Source organism: Miscanthus floridulus, chromosome 3, assembly GCF_019320115.1.
Source record: "Miscanthus floridulus cultivar M001 chromosome 3, ASM1932011v1, whole genome shotgun sequence".
Classification (NCBI taxonomy): Eukaryota; Viridiplantae; Streptophyta; class Magnoliopsida; order Poales; family Poaceae; genus Miscanthus; species Miscanthus floridulus.
In genome coordinates, this window is record NC_089582.1 from 104,289,635 (window position 1) to 104,301,796 (window position 12,162).

A 12,162-nucleotide genomic window follows, 5' to 3' on the forward strand; every position below is an offset into this window, starting at 1 on the left:
TAAACTTAGCTTCGGCTCCACATCGAGCCTGGACAAAAGGAATGAATGAAGCAATGTTAGAACACTACATGTATGTCTACTCACAGATAGATGCATACGGGGAGAAAGGAAATTATGCATACCCGTTTACTAGACTGCTCCAACTAAAATCCGAGAAATCAATAAAGTCTACGTTTGCGATGTTAATCAATAAAGTCTACGTTTTTATTCTAATCAGTAGAGCTTTTACAATTTTTATTTATGCGATTCTATGATCACAATCTTACCTAAAATAAAGTTTTCACATATTCTTTGTATACGATTCTGTGATTACAATCTTACCTAAAGATCCCCAATTCGATTTAGAATCTACGATTTTGACACCCTTGACAATATTGTATGTACTTTAAAAAAGCCAAAACAACTTATAATTTGGATATAACGGAGAGCAGTAACTTTGTCAGATTGACTATATGTGCACCATTTCGAGCAAACAAGAGTTCTTTCACAAAGGCTGGAGGCTCAGCCTGCACCCCACCACGGACACAGAATGTGACCATTGTAATTTGCCAATTACCAGTAGAGGGCATCTTAAAAGAACATGTGGGGGAAAACCATTTGCATGTCATTACACAACATACATCCAGGCAGAATCAACCTAAGACGTTATAGAGTGATTTTGAGAATTTCTCTCTAGCCCCTTACTGTTACTGCAGCCATGAGCTGCTGCAAGCAAGTTGCATATTGAACTGCAGTATGTTGAAAAGAATATTGATCTGAAAGACCATAATCTGAAAAGCTTGAGTCTACATGAATGAATTGACCAGGTAATGACTTCTTCGCAACTGTTTCCTGCCATATGTCAAAGAAGTCCTCCATGACTGCCTTGGATTTTTTAATGGAAGATAGTGGATAATACTCTACCTGCATAGAGGGTAAGAATAAACTCAAACAAGCTTGCCGGTAAATTTGAGCAACATTAGTAAAAGTAAGTTTGCATGGCAGGCACAAGTTCAAATAACATGGTGAACTTTTCAACTATTGCTTTTTGTTCAGTTTTTCTACTATTAGCATTGGCACAGAAGATACTGAACATGCTTTCAGACTGCAGTCATAATAGCGAAGCAAAAGTGAACAGTAAGCTCACAAGTTTTACAAATAAGCAAAGACACTAAAAGACTGGTATTATGCCAACCAAAGTTCATCAGGTTAACAATCAGTTAGTGCTTCAGTTTATACTACTCAATTTATAATAAGGATAGATCTCAGAGTCAAACTTTCAAAGAAAAGAACCAGGTCATAGGGTACCATATCATCAGTAGAGGATGCTCTGTAGGATTACTGGTTTAGACTATCATACTTTTAAACAGTATTTTACCAAATCTAAATCTTAAGTTATTACTTTATATCATTTGGTTTGTGTTTTGATATTTAGTAAGAAAAGGCAAAGAACCAGTCACATGACTCACATCAGTACAAGAGAAATTCAAAAGAAGAAAATGAAATGATACCTCCATCATAATTCCTCTCAGTGCTTCAGAATTATTAGGAACACATTTTCCTATCCTCAGGCAGAAATCACCCAGTTGATACTGAAACCCCTGAAGAATATTCAAGCACATGAAACAATTGAAGTTGTATACAAGATTATGACAGAAGTGACGAGGTTAACATAGAAAAACAGAAAGCAAATCAAAATTTACAAGAAACAGGCCTACCTAGTTGAGTTTTGGAACAAAAATATACACCTTTCATAACCCAATTAATTTCAGGTGGCTTTGAGATCTTGTGAAAACTCTTTGTTATTAGTTGAGCCCATCCTAACTCTTATACCTGTTGGTAAGGGTAGAAAATTATTTACCCATTAGAAATGGGTTTCATATGGGTATACCCACTAGTGACGGATGATGCAAGTACTCCAACTCCAGGCACCTCTTGCCTATTGCTTGATAATTATCCAGTGGGTTTGCGCAAATGAGTATGGAGTATGGACGAGATTGGGGAGGGTGAGGTCTGTTGGTGTGGGTAGAAAACTATTTAACCATTAGAAATGGGTATACCCACTAGTACCCAAGGAGACTCCAACTCCAAGCACCTCTCCCTATTGCTTGATCATTATCCAGTGGGTTTGGGCAAATGTGTATGGAGGAGTTTGGGGAGGGTAAGGTATGGACAATGATGATCTGGATTTGGGTGTGGGCAAGTATGGGTGTGCCCAAACCCTCTTCAGTGACAGGTATACTAACTCATATGTGCCACTTGCTGCTTGCGCTTATCAGTTATCACCCGTGTTAGTTCTGTTTCACTCAACACCTGTTGTGGCTTTCCTCATGAAGTTCTCAGAAAATCCTAGCCATGAAATTTTACACTGTATATGAAGCAAGCGTCAGACAGAATCCAATTTTAGCAGAACACAGATTTGTTTGGCTTATCAGAAGGGAAGACAAAATGAGTAAACCTAGAGTTGAGCTTAATTGACAGTTTCAGATCGATTACAAGCACATTTGCCCGCTATCGCTTGAACCAAAGCAAAACAAGACTTCTAAGCGCAAAACCCTAAATACAGGGGTCGAATCTGAAACCAGAAGTGCAAGAGGTGACCTCAAAGTTGAGGGCGACGCGGATTCTGTAGGACTGGAGCTTCTCCATGACCTGGGGGAACGCTGCATCGGCCTGGAGGACGAGGCGCTGGGCGCGGACGATGGAGAAGTAGAGCCCCGGGCGCTCGTGGAGCGCGACACCGAGGAGCTCCCTAGGCAAGTCGGGGTGCTGCTGCCCCGCGGGGCCCCCCGCGCCGTCCCGGGTCATGGCGCGGTAGAAGAATATGGAGGTCTTCCATCGCCCGTCCTTGGAGCCGCCGAGGGACTCCGCGCAGCCGCACGCCTCCGAGAGGATCTGGCTGTTGACCGTTGCCCCGGGGCTCGGGTGCCAGTGCATCAACCTGCGCGCCGAAAACCGCGGGTTTGAGGCAGAACGGGAGGAGAGAGAAGAAAGTTCGGGATGTGAGAGTACGGTACCATTTGACGGGGGGCATGGCGTCGGCTCGGAGAGGCGCCGGCGTCGGCAACGACGAGGGGCCAAGGTTGGTGAAGGCCTGAACCTGAAGGGAGCCGGTACTTGTGGGCCGCCTGGCTGTGGGAGGGAGAGAACGCTGCTATATAATAATACTGTATTTTTTTTCTTTCTATACGAGCCTGGGTAGCGGGCCCAACGACGTGTTCTGTTACTCGGGCCATGGCCCACTGCTTTGGGCTGCCACAGTAATTTCAGCAAAAGCCCAAAGGAAAGTCTTTTGGACCCGCTTGGACGCGTCCGGTCGCAATTACGTCGCTCCGGAACCTCTCTGGATATGATCGGACGCTGCACTTTGTGCGTCCGGTCATCCAGTGCCGCTGCGTTCGGTCCTCACTGAGTTGTTGTCGCGACAATGAACAATGAAGTCCGTGCATCCAGTCACTCCCTCGCTCAGCGTCCGGTCACTGCTGCTGACGTCTACTGTTGCCGAGCAACTGATTGGACGCGTCCGGTCCTCATAGGACCGTGTCCGGTCACCTCTGTGGAGCTCGTTTCTTCGTGATCTTGCATCTGGCTTGGTTTCCATCTTCGTGCTTGGACTTTGCTTTATATATTGGATCTTCTCTTGTATTTCTAGGGTCTTGCTTATGGTGTTGATCGTGGGATCATCATGTTGCCTTCGTTCAAGTCACATCTTGCATCCTATTGAACTACAAAAGAATTACTTATAAATTCATTAGTCCAATTTAGTTGTGTTGGTCATCAAACACCAAAATCCAAAGTAAATGGATCTAGGGTCCATTTTCCTTACAAGCCCAAATAAATAAAAAAGAAAAGGATAAAATCGACTTCAAAACCGCTTATAACCGAGCTAGGGAGGTAAGATGAACGTTTTTAAAAGTTGAGGGAGGTGTTTTGCCCAGTTTTGAAGTTCAGGGAGAAAAAACGGATTTTTGCGAAAGCTGAGGAAGGTAATGTGGACTTTTCCCCCTAAAAAAAGGCTAAGAATCGGAAGTTCCTAAAAGAAAACTAAGAATTGGAAAAACTCCCTTGTACATTGATTTATCTTAAGTCAAACTTTTCTTACTTGGCCAATTTTTTTTATAGAAAATACATCATCATTAGTGATATCAAATTACTTTCTTCATAAGTCCACACAATTGTCACCTATTTAAGCTAGGTCAGTCTTTAGTCAAAGTCCAAGACGGGGCTAAGACTTTATTCCACCTAGCATTTAATTTGAGCCTTAAGATTTATTTGATTTTAATTTAATAAAATTAGGGCAACTCTAATCAAAATCTAACATATACAAGGAGGAGAGAGAGAGAGAGTAAAAAAGTAGAAAAATTGACCCATTCATCGACATTTGGATCCCACATGTAAGAGGAGATGAAGAGGATGTGTTTTTTCTCAATCTGCTGGAGAAACCATCCCTTAAACCAGAAATTATGTTTTCTCATTCCCTTATAGTAAATTTAACGAAATTGAAAAGGATCTAGTAGAGTTGCTCTAAAAACTAGTCACATGTGATCTAAATGGGCCAAATAGTTACTACTCCATGCATCCAAACATCATATATAGGGCTAAATTTTAGTCACCTAACTATTAGTATTAGTTCCAACAAATAATCCTAACTCCCAAGTGATATAAACATGCCCTAAAAATATTAATCTATGTAAATAAATAGGACAACATCCTCATTTTGGCCCTTCCACTATCGCACAAGGCCCATTTTTGTTCCTAAACTTTTAAAATGGTCATTTTAGTCCTCAGTTTTTTTTCTTTTAGGCTCAATTTTACCCCCGAACTATCAAAGTAACTGATTTTCTTTTAAAACTTTGTATTTTAGGCACAATTTCATCCATGAACTATTAAAGTGCATTTTATTTCTTAAACTTTTCTTTTTGGCTCAACTTTGTCTCTTGTCCTAACTAGAGTGTTGTGTTGTCATGCCTTGTCAGCTTCAGCACCACTTGCGATTTGAGATGGACGGTCATCGTTAGGTACCATTGTCCCTGGCATTGTTCAACTATCGAATCGGATAGCACACCTTCAACATTTATATGACATATTCTAAAATGAATATGAATTGAAAGTGCATCTAGACACCCTAGGGTGTTTTGGTGATTTGATGACAAATCAATTATAAGGACTAATAATTCTTTACACTAAAAGCACTTGTCCAGATTCGTCAATCCTTCATGATGCATTTGTTACTTTTTGAGATGAAGCTTCTTAGACGGCACACAACGTGCTCCCATGCTTGCGGTGAGCCACAAGAAAGTTTGTGATGGCTGAGATCTTTGTGGTGGAACCGCCCGAAATAACACACTTTCGGAGGCGCTCGTCTTCCGCTAGACACTAAGCACCACAAAAGTTGGCTACATTGGACAGTTCTGTCAAGCACGCCCCAAGGGAGAACTCGAAACAATCAGCGTTTTTCATCCAAAATCCAATAATGAGAACAAGTTTACAATACTTAGTCCATTTCATACAAAAAGAGTTCTCGGAAATACATTATTACAATACCAAGTTCAAAGTGCGAAATTTAAACAGCGAAATTGAAATAAACATCTAACGACAAGATACAAGGATCTATCTGTGCCCACCAGAAGAATCCTCCACATAATAGCCACTCCTCAAGCAGGGGTCAATAAACCCTGAGTACACAATATACTCGCAAGACTTACCCGACTAGTGGGAATAACTTCCTGACTCTAAAGGATATGATAAGCTTTATGATTTGCTAGGTTTCTTTTTTACGAAAAGCATTACTAGTAGTGAATCCTTATGTATGTGTTTTATTAGCAGTCATGATTAGTTCATTAGCTAACCATTCTATGTAAGCACCTGTTCTACTTTCAAGCAAGAGTTGGGCAATCAGATCCATTCATCCCCTTTCATCTTCTAGTTCTTACTACGGTGCTAGACCATAGCCAAGTCGTATCATATCACATGGCGTTCATGAACTAATGTATCCTAGCTGGATACCTCGAAACACACATTCCGCTTGTACCCCAGGCATAAGCAAGACCAACCCACCACTCTTCTATCAAGGGGTCTAGGTCCCTGTCCAAACTTAGACTCCAAGCCTAAGTCATGGACTCAGTGTGGTGCTTAGACCTCCACCATCTCCGCCTCCAATCAGTCAGTCCAGAAAGAGTCAGAACCCACGACAAGAGAGCAATGAGCCTTCATGCTCCCATAAGCAAGTATATGCTCAGAATAATAAGTCCGTGACCTGACTACCATCCACAGCAACGGATGGTCCTTAACCGACACGGATAGGGAAAACAGTGTAACTAAGCTATGCCCTATTGGCTGCGGGACACAACCTATTACACCCACAAATACCCGTACCATAAGCCTGTCCAGTCTCCATTTCCTTTCACCATTTTATCATGAGAGTAATAATAATAATCACCTATTGTGAGTAACGATAGGTTACTCATGCTACCGATAGCCTAAGCACATTAGCTACTCGACCTATGCTAGTAGGACTCATAGGTAGGTTTATCTATGCATGTAGTTTCAATATAAATCCTATAACATAAATGCACATCATATATATATATCCAGTGATTATTCAAAATAAGGGTTATGCATCGGGGCTTGCCTTGGACAAGCGGATTGTCAGCTATGTCAGTCGTCGGTGGCTCCGAGGCTTCCTCCTGTACGAGGACATCCTCCTCATACTCCTCGATCACCTCCTCGTACTCCTGCTCTCTGGTGGTCACAAACTCCACCAACTCATTCTCTACATGCATGTGATGATGATGAACCACTTAGCATTTATGCAATAGCAACTCTTAAAATAAGAATACACATACTAAGCTACTATGCTAGCTCTAATGACTAAGGCACTAAGCTAACTATCATCTTTACCAAGCAAAGTGTTGTGTTCAACTAACAAATACCTAGCTTTACAAATAAAGGATATATCTTTATTTCTACTAATGATTTAATATATATTTAAAACAAAGAGAATTTAACTACCCATATGTTTAGTCTATTCTAAAGCTACAAAAATTATAGTGAGCACATAAAAATAACATGATGCCGCTATAAATTTTTTAGGGCTAAAGCTATCATCAATTTACCATAAAAATTCCTACAATAATTCTCCTAACAATATTAAATATTTTCAAATGATTTAATAGCTCCTGGTATCAACATGTATATATATGAACTAAGTACACTAATAGATAGAGCACAATTTTAGTAACTTAACAAAATTTGTTTCACAATTTTTGGACACCTACATGATTTTATATGATTTATCAAAGGTCAGCTCAAAAATTATATTAGAAACTATTTCTAATTCCATATGAAAAAGAAAAATGAATTCTCCCACGCGGCCCACACGCGTGGCCCACGCGACGCAGTGTGCGCGCATGAGCGCACGGCGGCCCACGTGGAGATGGCCCGCGACGGGGAAACCCTGCGCGCACTGATGTTTTTGCAAAATAGACCTCGCACTTCTCTTGAATTACAACTAAGTACTAATACTATTTCTATAGACAGCGTTTATACAAGAAGACCCTCGTATTAACCTGTCTTCACATTAGAGAGGTCCCCGACGCCTCTGCACTCACCGGCGTAGCATTGACCATCACTAGGCCGCTACGCCGGCCAACTAGGACCCCCTCGACCCATCTAGAGGACCGATGCTCACCTATGGGCAGTGATTCGAAGACCGGAGACGAAGCAGGACGACCTCTCCACATCAGTGGACAACCTGTGGTGGTGACGACGATGTTCTAGTGAGCCACAACGCTAAAGGAGTAGTAGAGGTAGCGGGTGAGCATCAACGACTCACCAAGGACCTGGTCGAGGCGATGGTTTAGCTAGAGACACCCGAGCAAGGCTAGCCATGTACGCATGGTGAGCTTGGCGATGAGCCATGGTGTACATGCCTGCATCAGCATTGTTGGGACAGCGATAGGGGTACGACTCAGGTGCGCATGGCAAGGAGGGCTCGAGGTGAGTCTAGCGGTGCAATCAATTTGGCCCAAGGTGGTCAGATGAGAGCTTTCCCTTGGTGATGGGCAGACTCGGCTTTATCCACACGGTGGCAGGAAAAAACTCCAACATTAAAGCTCGACCAGGCACCATTCAAGGCTAGGTGGGGGCGGGTAGCTAGGTAGCTGGGTGACAGAGCTAGCGACATGATGAATCAGGCGATGGTGACTCCTTCTTGCTTGTTTTAATGGTGTGGCTTAGTCTACCAAGGCAGCAACAAAGAGAGAGGGGAGGGGGTAGGTCAGAGCTTAGCTCATCCTCGCCTTAGCAGGACGCAAGCGACGTGATTAGGAAACACATGCACAGGCGCTACGGACATGGCATGCACACATCCACGACCAACATGGCACAAGCGACTGCAGCGCCTTAATGGGCGAGGCGACAGCAGGTACGACCATGTGACGATTCTGTAGATACACCAAGCATGCGCGCAGCAGTGGCAGGGCCACCGATAGGGCGGTCAGTGGTGCAGAGTCATAGTGGGGTCCGAATGTGACGGTGAGGCGACGACAGCGTAGCGCGGTCGTGGTGGCACCAATGGCGGCAACGCGAGGTAGGGCAGCAGGGCACGGGGCCAGCGGCCCGACCAACCCAGCGTGGTGGCATGGGGTGACCGCATGGGACACGGCCATGTGCGTGGTGCGGGGTGGCCACGCGCACGGCGCCAACCATCCCGAGACTGTGTCGTGCACGAATTATAAAGCGCCAAAAATGACTAAACAGTTGCTTCAGGAGCCAAACCATCTTCACCATGCTCCAGATGGCATATGATACTACCAAATCGAGCTATAACATCGCACCACCCTTTAACCCAATCTCTCAAAATAATTTGCTAAACATAGCAATGTCTACCCGTTGACAACTTGGAATCTTTCTAAGTTTTTGAGCTGAACTTGATTTCAATTTGCAATTTCTAGGCTAGTAGAAATATTAGCTAGTAATATCATTTTTCGACAGCAATTATTTCACTATCATCTATAAAGTTTGTACTTCAAACTTTATTTAAGTACCATACACATGTTCTATAGTATTTTCGCTTAATAAAAATTAGTTTTAAACCCTACCTGATAGACCTGAACTATTGAATCAACTTTTGTTTAACATTTTATTGATCATTTTAAGTTACAAGAAATTGATCTACACACTTTATCACATGCATTAACACATAAACATGATGCTCATGACATGTTTTAGTAAATGGTTTAGGGTGTAACACCGAGGGTGTTACAACTCTCCCCCCTTAAATAAAAGCTCGTCCTGAGATTTCATGTGAGTGCCTAGTGTAGGAAAAGGGTAAAAGTGAGCTTTTAACATAACTATTACCTCGGCACACTAGGGAGAAGATGGGGATAATGCTCCAGAATATAACTCTCCTGCTCTCAAGTTGCTTCGTCCGCCGAATGATTTTGCCACTGGACTTTATAAAACTTCACCACAAGTCACTCTTTCTTTTTCATCCAAGATTTTGACAGGATGCTCAATATAAGAAAGATCAGGTTGGAGAGAGTCCTTCAATTTCCACCACTTCCTTAGGAACTCATAAACACTTCTTTAATTAGGAAACATGAAAGACATTATGTACTGCTGACAAGATATCCGGAAGTTGGAGACAATAAGCAACCGAACCACATCATTCCAAAACTTTATAAGGTCTGACATAACAAGGAGCTAACTTTCCATAGACTCCGAACTAATGCACACCTCTCATCGGGGATACCTTCAGGTACACATGGTTACTAACTTCAAACTACAAGGGCCTTCTTTGCTTGTCCGCATAAGTATTCTGACGATTCTGAGCCGCCTTCAAATGACTCTAAATAACACTAACTTGCTCTCGAGCTTCCTTAATAAAATTAGGTCCAAAGTACTCACGATCACCCACTTCAACCTAGTTAAGAGGTGTTCTACATCTCTTGTCATACAGGGCCTCAAAAGGTGCTATACGAATGCTTTCTTGATAGCTATTGTTATAAGAAAACTCAGCTAGAGTCAAGCATTCATTCCACTTTTCTAGATAAGAAATGACATAAGCCCTCAACATATCCTCAAGTACCTAATTGTCTCTTTCTGTCTGACTGTCAGTTTATGGATGACAAGCTAAACTTCTAAGGAGACGAGTACCAAGACATTTATGGACTTGCTCCCAGAAACGAGAGACAAAGACTGACCCTCTATCAGAAACAATGGTAAGAGAAACTCCATGTAGAGTCACAACCCAATCAAAATACAACTTGGCATACTTCTTGGCTGAATACCTTGTATCCACTGGGAGGAAATGAGTAGACTTTGTAAGGCGATCCACAATGACCCAAATAGAGTCATACCCCTTTGTCGTGTGGGGCAACCCCACAACAAAGTCCATGGAAATATCCTCCCATTTTCAAACAGGGATAGACAAGGGTTGTAGAAATCCAGGCATACGCATATGATCTACCTTAACCCTTCCATAAGTGTCACATTCTGAGACATACTTGGTAATATCCTGTTTCATATTTGGCCACTAATACAAGTGATGCAAATCATGATACATCTTGTTACTTTCTGGATGAATGGATAACTTGGAGTTATGAGCTTCATCCAAAATCTTTCTCCTAAGCTCCTCACTTGATAGAACAACCAATCTGTTCTTGAACCTCAATACACCTTGATCATCAATACTAAAATGTGGACCATGCTCTTTGATGATTAACTTCTTAATGTGAGGAATTCCTAAAGTATCTTGCCTTTGCTCGATAATAATTTGCTCAAGTAGATCTGAGACTAGAGCAATGTGAGCTAGCACCTTAGCATGGTTGAGTGACAAAGGTGCTTCTTCAACTTGATATGACTTCCGACTCAAAGCTTTAGCTACCACATTAGCTTTTCTAGGATGGTAATGAACCTCCAAATTATAATCCTTGATTAGCTCCAGTCATCTTCGTTGTCTCATGTTCAGCTCGGACTGAGTGAAAATATATTTGAGGCTCTTATGATCTGTATAAATATGCACTTTATTTTCCAACAAATAATGCCTCCAAATTTTTATTGCATGCACCACAGCAGCCAGCTCTAAGTCATGGGTGGGATAATTCACCTCATGCTTTTTTAGTTGGCGTGAAGCATAAGCTATCACACGTCCATCCTGCATAAGCACGCATCCCAATCCATTCCTTGAGGCATCATAATGCACATCAAATGGCATGTCAATATCTGGTTGGGCGAGAACATGAGCAGTGGTAAGAAAATACTTCAGAGCTTGGAAAGCTTCTTCACAAGCCAGACTCCATACAAACTTAACATCTTTCTGGAGCAACTTGGTCATTGGTTAGGCTATTTTGGAGAAGTCAGGAATGAAGCACCGATAATAACCAACAAGACCAAGGAACTGACAGATCTGATGCACTAACTTTGGAGACTTCCAATTTAACACATCTTGCACCTTGCTTGGGTCCACAGAGATACCCTAAGGTGTCTGAATATGTCCCAAAAACTGCACTCGATCTAACCAAAACTCACACTCGCTAAATTTGGCATATAGCTTGTGTTCCCTTAATTGAGTCAGTACTGTCCGAAGATGTTGTGCATGCTCTTATTTGTTCTTGGAGTATATCAAAATGTCATAAATGAACACCACTACAAACTTATCCAACTCCAGCATGAAGACTGAATTCATAAGATACATGAAGAATGTAGGAGCATTGGTGAGGCCAAAAGACATGACTAGGTATTCATAAAGGTCATACCTAGTAGAGAAAGCTATCTTTGGTATATCTTGTGGTCTGATCTTAATTTGATGATAACTCAAATGAAGATCAATCTTAGAAAACACCTTTGCACCAACCAACTGATCGAACAAAGTATCAATATGAGGCAAGGGATACTTGTTCTTAATGGTTACCACATTGAGAGGGTGTAATCCACACACATCCACAGAGCACTGTCCTTATTCTTCACAATAATAGCTAGGCAACCCCATGGTGAAGAGCTAGGACGGATAAAGCCCTTCTCTAATAATTCGTCTAACTGCTTCTTCATTTATGCTAGTTCTTTAGGAGCCATGCGGTAGGGACGCCATAAAATAGGAGCAGTGCTAGGTTCTAACTCAATAGTAAACTCCACGTCCCTATCTGGTGGCAACCTAGGTAGATCTTCAGAAAAGACATCCAA

At 42.2% G+C, this 12,162-nt stretch overlaps 1 protein-coding gene across 1 annotated transcript; it reads right to left on the reverse strand.

The window, feature by feature from the left end:
* Positions 1–203: 203 nt before the first annotated feature.
* Positions 204–3,114, reverse strand: LOC136546320 (mediator of RNA polymerase II transcription subunit 20a-like). The gene is made up of 4 exons (XM_066538297.1): positions 2,997–3,114; positions 2,581–2,920; positions 1,491–1,580; positions 204–903 (listed from the first exon to the last, which is right to left on the reverse strand). Exons 1-4 carry the CDS (start codon positions 3,011–3,013, stop codon positions 673–675), a joined length of 678 nt encoding a protein of 225 aa, XP_066394394.1. The 5' UTR covers positions 3,014–3,114; the 3' UTR covers positions 204–672.
* Positions 3,115–12,162: the final 9,048 nt, after the last annotated feature.